The following is a 10,786-nucleotide window of genomic DNA, read 5'->3' as shown; positions in this document are numbered from 1 at the left end:
GCCCGCCCCGCCCGGGCGCCCGGCCGCACCAGGTCCCTGGGGGTGCTGGGGCTGCGCCCGGTCTCGGGGTCCCAGCGGCTCCTCTGGTAGGGCAGCACGACGTCCCCGCGCCGCTCGGGGTCGAACACGGGGTCCCCGGGCGGGATGCGGATGTTGAGGAACTCGGCGGGGCAGCCGGGGGTGTCGACGCTCACCACGTCCGAGAGCACGTGGTAGCCTGGGGACGGCGGGGCACACTGGTGTGTGGGTGGCCCGGTCCCGCCCGCCTGACGCGGAGCCAGTGAGCCTCCCAGAGTCTCGGTCCCCAAGAGTCAAATATCGAGGTCCAGTGCAAGGACCGCCCTCAGCCCCGATGTTTAGTCCCAGGGACCCTTGGTTTTATGATACGCAAAATGAGAATATAGTATCCTCGCGTCCTCCTCAGGAAGTGGTTATGAGGAGCAAGTGATACCGTTAACGCAAGGGTTCCCCCATCTAGTTCCCCCTTCTGTGAAGCAAAGAGGTTAAAAATCCTGCTGGGAGGACAGAGGTAGCGCGAAACTCGGTCCCCAAGAAGTAAAACGGGGGTCCAGTGGCACTCCCCCCCCCGTTGAAATAAAGGGTAAGGAAAGATCAGGGGAGTAAATACCCCAGCACCAACACTCCAGATCCTTCCAAGAGGAGGGGGGGGGGCTTGAAATGCTGGGGGGGGGGCACGGGAACCGACTCCAGGCGCAGTGCAGAGCACCAGCTAGACCCTAGTGGCCTCCTTGGCTCGCACCAAAGGTGACCCCCAGCTCCACCCCAGCGGCCTGCCTCTGCACTCACCGAAGAAGACGCCTAGCACCGTGCGGTTGCGGAGCGAGGCCAGCCCGGCGGGGCCCCGCGTGGCGGCATCGCTGAGCCGGCGCGGGTTGGGCAGCAGCGGCTCCTCCAGGGCCTGGTACACGCCGTCCGCGTAGCTGGCCGGCACGAGGCGCTGCAGCCGCGAGCCTGCGGGCGGCGAGAGCCGGGTCACTCGGGGCGCTCGATCCCCAAGACGCCCCACTCGTGACGGGCCGCCTCCCTGTACGCCCGGCTGTAACCACCCCGGCCCCAGGGGTGCGGAAGAGCGCGGTGCCTCGGCAGTCGGGCTGCGGGTCGCGTGCGCCTCCCCGGCTGCCCAGCTGTGCACGCGGGGTCTGCGGGACACACGTACCCACAGCGCCACGCTCGTGATGCCTGAGATTGTTGAACCAGCCGTCGTAGCGCTGCACTTCCCAGGGCAGCGAGGGCGCGTCCTGGCCGCCTGTGGGCACAGAGAGCGAGCGTCCCCTCTGCGCGCGCATCCCAGACGCCCCTGCAGGCGCCCTCCCTGTCACCATCGCCGGACTCCAGCGCCAGTACCTGCGCGGTGTCAAAGCTGCCCTCGGCAGTTTCCTATCCTGCTTACCCTCGCAGAGATCTGCCCACCTTGCAGCTCCAGGGAGCCTCTGGACTGCCCCTCTCCCCACACACCCCAAAAGGGACACTGGGTGGTACTACTAAGCTAGGGGTACCTGCTACTTACCCACCAGGTCCAGGGGTCCAGTGAGCAGCAGCCCCAGGAGCACCAGTGCCTCTGGTCTTGCCCGGAGCATGCCGACCCGCAGCCCAGGCCTGGGAAGTGAGGACAGCGACTCCCCTAGGGCCGGCAGTGGAGGTGAGCCGGCAGCTGCACTTCCGGAGTAAAACAGAAGCATCCATGGGGCCCCCGCATCCGCACACCGCTCTTTCCAGCGCAGCGGAGGCAGTTTCCACCCTTCACCCCGCAAAGCGCTAACGTCGACGGCTGAACTCCTTGGGACACTCCAGTCCCAGGCAGGACCTCCCAGGGCGCTGGCCCAAAGCCTGGAACCCCCCACGCCAATCTCCCCGACACTGCTTCTCCAGGCGGCGGCGGTAGGAAAGCGGCCAGGGAGCCCCAAGCCGGGACCGCGGCCAGCTCACCCCGTGGTCGGTGAGCACCTGCGCAGGGAGGGCGAGGGCTGGGAAGGTCTGGCCCCAAGCTCTGGTCCCACCTTGGTAGTTGAGACTCTTCTTCCCTTGGAACCTTCGCTTCTCTGCTCTGGTTCTTGCCTCTATTCCAGTCCGAAAGCCTGTTTTCCCACTTGCTCTGCCGCCTTCCTCCTGGGTCCTCACTCACTGGTGCGTGGGTGCCACCTCTGGCAGACAGGCGGCAGGTGTGAATATCTACACCTGGGGCTTCCTGCCCGCTGTGGAGGCGGGCCCTTATTTGCATATCACCCTCCACCCCTTATTTGCATAACCTCTGCTAGGCTGGGACCCCGGGGCTTGGATGGGACATCAACTGCATCCTGCCTCTGAGCCTATATAAGGGGTCTGGGTCCCTCTCGAGCCGGCGCAGCCAGGAAAGTAGCCGGGCCACGGCCGCTGAGAAATAATTCTGCTCGCTGGCTCAGCCCAGAGCGTGTCAGGGCAGCCACACTGCGCGCTTCCTTGGGGGACAGACCCGACCACTGTCTTCAGCCGGGACCCCCAGCTCGCTCCCGCGCAGCGCTCGCTCCCGTCCGGCGCGGCAGGATGACGCTGTGGAACGGCGTGCTGCCCTTCTACCCGCAGCAGCAGCATGCCGCGGGCCTCAGCGTCCCCCTGCTCATCGTCATTGTGGTGTTCTGCGCCCTGGCCGGCAGCTTCCTGCTCATCCTGCCTGGGATCCGGGGCCACTCGGTAAGGGGATGCTGGAAGCTCCGTGGCTGGTGTGGGTGCCACGCGCAGCCGTCTGCAGGTCGCAGAGGGGAAGGGTCTCCGTGAACAGTCAAACTGAAGGTCAGGAGGGGCAAATGCGAAGGTCTCCCCCTTCCCACGGACAGGGAGGGCACCCCTCGTCCAAGACATCCCGGAGGGGGACCCCAGGCCAATAACGAGAGGCTGCTGCAAGAAGGGCAGGGGGCGGGCATCCGGGGCTGCAGGGGCCTCCTGCCTCCCTCGGGACTGCAGCTGCATTCCTGTCCTGCCCTCTGCGTGCTGACCAGGGGCCAAGAGCACAGGTGCCAGCAGGACAGACTGCCGTTCCACTTGGTGTTGGCTTGATGCGCGTGAGGGGCCCCCGGGGCCCCAAGTCTTGATCTTTGCTGGTTTCCCAGGGAACGGGTGCAGCTAGGCCTATCAGCAGCTATTCCAGCTCCCCTACTGGGCCTCCCTCTTCTGAGGGAGGTGACCCCTGCCTCCCACTCTGCACTCACCGAGGCAGTGACTGACGGGGAGGGGGCAGGGGCAGGCGCCAGGCAGCCGGGGAGGGAAGGTGGCAGGCGTTTGCCGGACCGGCTGGGCGTGGAAATGAGGCTGGGGAGGTCGAAGCGAAGCGCACGACCAGAAAACGTCAGAGATGCCAGTGGCTCAGGGGACTTGCAGGGCAAACACACCCGACCTCGGCCTCCAAAGGTCAGGAATGCAATCAGACTGAGGTGGAGCGGGGTCAGCAGAGGCCTCGGGGCTGGTTGGGCAGTGCCCAGCCTGACCCGAGCGGCTCTTCCTGCAGCGCTGGTTCTGGTTGGTGAGAGTGCTGCTCAGTCTGTTCATAGGGGGAGAAATTGTGGGTGAGTGTGCGGTGCAGCCCGGGGGGGTGTGGGGAACGGGAGGGGGCGTGCAGAGGCGCCGCGGAAACTGGGAAACTGGGGTTGCTTTGCTGCTACCTTTCCCCGCTTTGCTTGAGGCTCTTTCTAGCGCCCCGCTTCTGCCCTTCCCACGCAAGCGCAGTGGGTCCCCGGACGCCTCCTCCGCCTCCTCCGCCCCTCTCCAATCCCGTTTGCCAAAGCCGTGTCCACCGCGCGCCTCTCCCACAGCCGTGCACTTCAGCGGGGAGTGGTTCGTGGGCAGCGTGTGGACCAACACCTCCTACAAAGCCTTCAGCACCGAGCGTGTTCAAGCCCGCGTCGGCCTGAATGTGGGCCTGGTGGGCTTTAACGTCACATTAAGAGGTGAGGAGGGGCGAGCGGACGCCTGGGGCTGGGCGCCCTGCGGGGCCTTTCTCACCCTCGGGCTCCAAAAGCGCCGCCAGCAGACCCCTCCCCACCCCGCTTCCCTGTCCCAACCGGCTGCGTTTCCGGGTTGCGGGCCTCGCACGCACGACCTCGAGGCCGCCGCCGTCCCCCGCAGGGACCCCAGTAAAGCAGCTGAACGAGACCATTGACTACAACGAGCAGTTCACCTGGCGCCTGGACGAGGACTACCACCTGGAGTACGTGCGCGCGCTGGAGCGGGGGCTGCCGGACCCCGTGCTGTACCTGGCCGAGAAGTTCACGCCCCGCAGCCCCTGCGGGCTGTACCGCCAGTACCAGCTGGCCGGACACTACGCCGCGGCCACGCTGTGGTGAGCGCGGGCGCGGCACGGGGGGCAGCGGCGTGGGGTCTGCGCGGGGGGCGCGCTCGGAGACCCCGCGGCGCCGCCCTGCCGTCCCGGACCCCGCGGCCGAGCGAGGCCCGGCTCATCCCGCCGCGCGTCCCCGCAGGGTGGCCTTCTGCTTCTGGGTCCTCTCCAACGCGCTGCTCTCCATGCCCGCCCCGCTCTACGGCGGCCTGGCGCTCCTGGTCACCGGCGCCTTCGCGCTCTTCTCCGTCTTCTCCTTCGCCTCGATTTCCAGCGTGCCCTTGTGCCAGTTCCGCCTCGGCTCCGCCGCGCTCACGCCTGGCTACGGAGTCTCCTTCTGGCTCACGCTGGCTACGGGTGAGGACCCCGTTCGGCGCGCGCTTTCCAGTCCACACAGTGATCACAGACAATTCGGCAGTTTGAGGACAGAAGGGGGCTGGCTTTGGGCTGTTTAGTTTGGGTTGCTTTGGTTTTTTGAGGCAGGGTCTCGCTAGGTAGTGCAGGCTGGTCTTGAACTCACCAGCCCGGGCTGGTGTCGAACTCGCGGTGATCCTCCTGCCTCAGCCTCCGGAGCGCTGGGATTTCAGGTGTGCGCCTCCACGCCCGGGTGAGGGATGCTGTTACGCCCACCTCGCAGAAAGAGGGGACTCCGAAGGGGTCCGCGTCCTGTCCGGCTGCCTGAGAAGGCGCATATGCTGCAGCCCACATCAGAGGTCTTTCTGCAGTGGGCGCGTGCGTGGGGCGGAAACTCTAGGGGGAGCCTGCATAAGGCCGAGGGGCAGGCCCGGGTCTGACCAGGGGCCCTGATCGCCCGACTCTTCCCCCGCAGGCATCTTGTGCCTGCTGCTGGGAGGGGCGGTGGTGCTTCTCCACTACGCCTGGCCCAGAGCCCTGCGCGTCGTGCTGGACCAGAACGCCCCGGACTGCGGCAGCCAGGCGAGGGCGGGCTCGCCCCTCCTCCTCAGCAACCCGCTGCACCAGCAGTTCGCGCCCCCGGACTTCAAGACCACCACTAAACTGTGACGGCCGCCCACCCCTGGACTCTACCTCGCTGTGGGCGGGGCACCCCGAGGGGCTCCGCGCTGCGGGACCGGAACGCCCCGCGGGGACAGGCGCTGTACGCGCCCAGCCAGCTGTAAATTAACTTTTTTTGTTTGTAAAAACTGCCCCCACTCGTTAATTGCCATGGTTTCTCGGGTTCTCCGCGACACACGCCCTGGGGAGGCTTCGCGGGGCTGAGACAGCCCACTTCTGTGTGCTAACCGCGTTCCCTGCCCCGGAAAAACCAGACGGCAGAAAGGCTCTGGTGGGGCGCCCTCTAGTGACACCGTGGCGGAAACGACCCTGAGCAGCCGCGGGTGGGTGAGTGGCCGGGCTCAGGGTCCAGGCTGGTAACCCTCCCTCCCTCCGGGGTCGCCTCGCCCACTCTGCGGAATGGACTGGGAAGGAAGGAGGTTTTGGAGTCGATTCACTAACTCTTCCCAGTTGCCTTCTTTTGCAGTGGTGTCTGTGGGCCGAGGTAGATGTCAGCAAGGTATAAAAATATAAACCTAGGAACTTTATTTTCTTAAAGGCCGTTGGCAAATCCTACAGTCTTACTGAGTATATCTGGGGCCAAAACGGGATGTGGCACGGTTGGTTAATGCTGGAGCTGGGTGAGATGTCTGGTGGTCTCCTTCCAGTGGAAACCGAGGGTGGACACACACACACACACACACACACACACACACACACACACGCACACGCCCCTTCGGAGAGCTGCAGAGGGAGGAGGTCTGTGGGAGAATCTCAGTGTGACTTACGGGTGAGGGGGGGGTATTTCAGGGCGCCCAGAGGAGGCCCAGCACCTGGGGAAGACAGCTGCTGGACAGAAATAAGGGTAGGCTTGCTGTCACTATAGCAAGGGGGTTGGGGGGGGGGTTTCCGGCTTTGTTCTGGGTGGCGTCAGTAGGCGGGGCTGTCTGTAACTCTCCAGCCTACTCCCGGAGCCGAGGATCTGCTGCAGCCTGCCACCTGCAAGGGGCCACCCAGGGGGCCGCCCGCCGGGACAGGGGAATCACAGGGCGCACTTGGGCTCTCCGGGGCGCTCCTCCCGACAGCAGGCCTCTGAGGAAGCCCGCGACAGAGGAATGTCCTGGGGCTCGGGACTCTCTGCCATGGGCCGGTAGCGGGGAGTCAGGAGCTCCCCCTCCTCAGCCCGCCACTTGAGGGTGGGGTCCTCCGAGCTCTGGCTGAAGAAGGCCTTCAGCCTGTGGGGCTGCCGCCTGTGGGCCACCGCCATGAGCAGGCCCAGCAGCACGCACAGCAGTCCTGGGGGAGCGGGCAGTGGGCGTCTGCTGAGCGCTGGCACGGGCCCCGGAAGCAGAGCCTCAGCCCACCCCCGGCCAGGCCCTGCTGCTCCCGCTCCGGCCGCAGCCCTGGGGCCAGTGGCCCGAGGCAGGCTCACCTGTGGCCAGTGTGACCCAGAAGGCAGGCCCGTGCCGGGTGTGCAGCTCCGCGGCGCCCAGGCGCAGCGGACAGGGTGGCGTGAGGGACGTGGCCGCGAAGAAGAACAGCGCCAGCAGCTGGAAGATGCCCGTGGCCAGCAGCATGTGGCTGCCGTAGAGCAGCACAGGCATGGACAGCATCACGTTGGCCAGCAGCCAGCAGAGGAACGCGACCCTGCGAGCGGGGCCGTGAGGGTCTCCACCTGCAGTCGGGCTGGAGGGGCCCAGGCGAGGGCTGGGGGCCCAGGAGGCCCCGGTGATGCGAAGAGGGGAGTCCTGCCATGGACTCCCCAACCAGGCACTGCGGCCACGGGTGCCAGCCTGTCCCCTCCGGGACAGCCTCACACTGCAGGGCCTCCCCCCACCCCTGCTCACCACAGCACGGCGGAGGCGTAGTGTCCCGCCAGGCGGTACTGGCTGTGCAGGCCACACGGGCTGCTCGGGCCGAACTTCTCAGCCAGGTAGAGGACGGGGTCCGGCAGCCCCCTCCTCAGGGCCCTTGCGTACTCCTCGGCGTAGTCCTTGCCCAGGTGCCACAGGAACTCCTCGTTGTAATCGATGGTCTCATTCAGCTGCTGCACTGGGGTCCCTGTGGGAGCGGGTGGCTGCGCTCAGTGGGGACTCCAGGGCTGCAGCCCGGCATCTCCCCGGGCAGGGGCCACCCACCCTGGGCAGGGCCGGGAGCTGACCTCAGCGGGAGGAGACCCCGATACCCACAGATCCCTCTAACCCCGGGGCTGGGGACACTGCAACCTTTTGGACCACGTCAAAACAGATCCCCGAGACAGCGCAGAGCCCCCTCGGTCCCTGGCCGGCGCCCCCTCACCGGTGAGCGTGATGTTGACTCCTCCCAGCCCGATCTGCAGCCCCACGTCAGCGCGGATCCGCTCGGGGCTGAAGGCTTTGTAGGTTGTGTTGGCGCTGACCCGGCCCACTGACCACTCAGAGCTGAAGTTCACGGCTGGGGTTGGGGGGTCGAACACACAGGAACTTAGGGAGGGCTGGAGGCTACGGGGGCAGTCAGGAGAGCTACAGGCCTGCACGTGTGGACGGGCCGTCACTGTCACCCACTGACCAGCCGGGCTCTGGCTCCGGGGAAGTCTGCCCGCCGCGGGTGTGGGAGGCACGAAAGGGTCAGGATCCAAGCTCTCCCTCGCTCACACTCTGCACCCCCATATACACATTTAGGGATCGTCACTAGGCCCATACAAGAAACCGCGACAGGCAATCACAGCTTCGGCGCGTACGCCTTCCGTGTCCCCAAATCACCAACGCCAAGCAGGCAGCCCTCCTTGTTTCCTCTTCCCCTGTCCCAGGAACCTTCTGGCAGCAGTCATTATGCCCGAAATAAAGTCCTGAGGGCTGTGCAGATGCATCCGTTGGGGTCCCCCGGCAGCGCCCCAGGCAGCACCCTCTGGGCAGGGTCTGGGAGCCGCCTCGAAGCAGGGACCGCAGCGGGGTTGAGAAGAGCGGCCCGCTGCCCAAGGAGGAGAGGCCGGCACTCACCCAGGATCACAGCGCCGACGAATAAGCTGGTCACCACCCGCAGCAGCCAGAAGAGCCTCTGAGGCACAGGGTGGGGGTTAGGAAGCAGCACCGCCTCCCACGCCCACCCTCCCTTCTTCCATGCTTGGGGCAGGGGCAGAGATTCTACCCCCGAGACCGCTTGGTCCGTGGTGATGGGGGTCTGGCGCCTAACTGCTGCTCCGCAATTATCTGCTGACTCAACCCATGAGCGGGGAGCCCTCTGCTAGGGTCTCCTCCCTGCGCCTTTTTGTGGACAGGGTCTGGACCCCTCTCTCTGAGGCTGAGGTCCCTCCGGGGCAGGGGTCTTCAGGGCTGGGTTTCTTCCTTACCGTCTTGCCCCGAATGCCAGGCAGGATGATGACAACGGTGACCAAGGCAGTCAGAAAGACGGCGAGGATGACGGCCAGGGTGGTGTCCATCGGGAAGGTTGGCTTGGGGCCGGTGTAGAAGGGGAATGTATGTCCAAAAGCGGCCATGTTGGTGGCGGTGTGCGGGAGCCGGGGCTGTACAACGACACTGAGTTGGTCGAGCGTCCTGTATCTACCAGGTGCCGCTCCTAGTGCTGGAGATGCCCCCTTGTCTCTGGAGCTTTCCCTTTAATGTCTTGCCAGACTTCCCCCTCAGGGTCCTCAGCAGTGTCTCTATCTCGCTATCTTCTGGCTGGACAGAATTAGGGTCCTTGAAATCGGTCTCTGCTGCTCGAGCTCTCTTCCTAACCTGCTGCCCTCAACCCATACCCTCGAGGCCTCTGTTTCTTCTGGGATCATCTTGAGAAATACAATTCTCTTATTTCCCTCAGGGCCAGTGCACAAGCAGACAGATTGCAGAACATAAAAAGAGCTAAATTTACTACCAAGTGGAGGCCCAAGGGTAGAAGAAGGTACAGATTACAAAAAGACTGGCTTGCTTTCTCAGACCCTGCAAGGAACAAAGGCCAAAGAGCGCTGGTAATTGTAGGGTCCAGCTATATCATCAGAGGACAGACTCCCAGCCCGACACGGCCCCACTGGTCTGTCCAGCTTTCTCAGATACCCTAGCTCCTGTCCTGGGGACTTGGAACAACTGAACTTGAGTTCACATGAATAATCACTCAAGGGGCACCGGGCCTGCACCAGGCAGGAAGGCTGGGCCACATGCTCTTCTATTCCGCCCACCTCTACACAAATACCCGGGCCTTTCGGCTCCAGCACTGGCTTTGGACTTCTCAGCCTGTCCTCTAATCTCAAAGCTTCACCTCTAGTTTGTCCCTTTGGGGATGATATTGGTCAATGGTACCTGAACCTGTTGTGTTTGGTTAGATCTCAGAATTGGTCACGAGACACGCCTGTTATTGTGTGTGCCACAAAAAAAGGGGGGGAGGCACTGCCAATTAAACCAGGACTGCCAGTGTTGGTAAGACACACCTCAAGTTCACAGACGTCAAAATGTTTAAAAAAACCAAAGCATCTTTGAATCAACGATCGCAGTTCTGCTCATGCTGCTAAGTGCGACCTGCACCGGGGTCTGAGCCTAGGGGGCGCTGTAATTTAGTCTGTTGATGCTGTTTTTGTTAAGCACTGTGGTGAAAAAAAAAATAAACCGTGGGGTCACACAGAGGCAGAGGGTTTAAATTCTGCCTTGGCTTGTTCCGGCTTCCTCGCCTTCTACAGAGACCTGGTTTTACTGGAAAAGAGATAACGCCTCGCTCACAGGGTCACCGTGAGGGTGCTGCGAGAGTGTGTGTGTGACGGGCCAGGAACAGCAGTGGAAACTGAAAGCGACCCGGCAGGAGGAGGGGCCCTTCGTGCTCCTCCCGCCGGCGCCTGCACTCGCCCTTGGGCTCCCGGGCCGGCTTCGGTTCTGTGTGGGTCTAGCCCCAGGTCTCCGGTGGCTGACACCGAAACACAGGGCGGGTGACGGTCTCCCTGTCCTGTGGTTTCTCCTCTGTCCTGGATACGATGATCTCCAGGTCCCTTCTAGTTCGAATGCTGGGATTCAACTCCCCTTTCCAGAGCAGAGTCCGCTCCTTTCTCCCCAGGTGGGCAAACCCAGCCTCCCGGGCTCCATCCCCCCCTTGCCTGCCTCTCTGCTCCCCCACTGTCACCGTCACTGCCATGGTCGCAGGTTATCCCCCGCCCCCCGTGCGCTCTCCCGCTTCTCTTTGTGTCTGGCTCCTTCTCCCAAACACACGCTCAAATTTCTCCCTTTTTAATACACAGGAAAAGCTGGGCGTGGTGGCGCACGCCTGCAATCCCAGCACTCGGGAGGCTGAGGCAGGAAGATGGTTGTGAGTTCAAGACCAGCCTGGGCTACAAAGGGAGCTCAAGGCCAGCCTGAGCTGCATAGCGAGACCCTGTCTCAAAAACACAACAACAAGGGGCTGGGGATTTAGCTCAGCGGCAAAAGCGCCTGCCTGGCAAGCGCAAGGTCGTGAGTTCGGTTCCCGGTACCAGAGAAAAACCAAAAT

The 10,786-nt window shown here is 63.9% G+C and overlaps 3 protein-coding genes across 8 annotated transcripts in view; 1 reads left to right on the top strand and 2 right to left on the bottom strand.

The window, feature by feature from the left end:
- The window catches only part of Duox2 (dual oxidase 2), a 17,545-nt gene extending 15,440 nt beyond the window's left edge, over positions 1–2,105 (bottom strand). The window contains exons 1-5 of the mRNA XM_013510065.1: positions 2,019–2,105; positions 1,529–1,672; positions 1,178–1,267; positions 808–972; positions 20–217 (exon numbers count right to left, since the gene is read on the bottom strand). Coding sequence (XP_013365519.1) covers positions 20–217; positions 808–972; positions 1,178–1,267; positions 1,529–1,598 — 523 coding nt within the window. The 5' untranslated portion in view covers positions 1,599–1,672; positions 2,019–2,105. The remainder of the gene's footprint in view (positions 1–19; positions 218–807; positions 973–1,177; positions 1,268–1,528; positions 1,673–2,018) is intronic.
- A 170-nt stretch (positions 2,106–2,275) lies between these two features.
- Positions 2,276–5,889, top strand: Duoxa2 (dual oxidase maturation factor 2). 2 transcript variants are annotated; one of them, XM_005376739.2, is made up of 6 exons: positions 2,276–2,688; positions 3,500–3,557; positions 3,804–3,938; positions 4,117–4,330; positions 4,470–4,684; positions 5,157–5,889. In XM_005376739.2, exons 1-6 carry the CDS (start codon positions 2,542–2,544, stop codon positions 5,348–5,350), a joined length of 963 nt encoding a protein of 320 aa, XP_005376796.1. In that variant the 5' UTR covers positions 2,276–2,541; the 3' UTR covers positions 5,351–5,889. The 2 variants fall into 2 exon arrangements, with proteins under 2 accessions (XP_005376796.1, XP_005376797.1); XM_005376740.2 differs by lacking the exon at positions 2,276–2,688 and adding an exon at positions 2,721–3,402.
- Duoxa1 (dual oxidase maturation factor 1) overlaps positions 5,871–10,786 on the bottom strand; it is a 10,185-nt gene continuing 5,269 nt past the window's right edge. For 4 of the 5 annotated variants that reach the window (XM_005376742.2, XM_013510336.1, XM_013510337.1 and 1 more), the window contains exons 3-8: positions 8,670–8,843; positions 8,320–8,377; positions 7,640–7,774; positions 7,189–7,402; positions 6,774–6,988; positions 5,871–6,637 (exon numbers count right to left, since the gene is read on the bottom strand). In XM_005376742.2, the coding sequence (XP_005376799.1) occupies positions 6,384–6,637; positions 6,774–6,988; positions 7,189–7,402; positions 7,640–7,774; positions 8,320–8,377; positions 8,670–8,816 (1,023 nt within the window). In that variant the 5' untranslated portion in view covers positions 8,817–8,843 and the 3' untranslated portion in view covers positions 5,871–6,383. The remainder of the gene's footprint in view (positions 6,638–6,773; positions 6,989–7,188; positions 7,403–7,639; positions 7,775–8,319; positions 8,378–8,669; positions 8,844–10,786) is intronic. The other variant, XM_005376743.2, reaches the window with a different exon arrangement.

The sequence above is a fragment of the Chinchilla lanigera genome, unplaced genomic scaffold (assembly GCF_000276665.1).
Source record: "Chinchilla lanigera isolate Chin_1 unplaced genomic scaffold, ChiLan1.0 scaffold00008, whole genome shotgun sequence".
Classification (NCBI taxonomy): Eukaryota; Metazoa; Chordata; class Mammalia; order Rodentia; family Chinchillidae; genus Chinchilla; species Chinchilla lanigera.
This window is presented reverse-complemented; position numbering and strand designations above follow the sequence as displayed.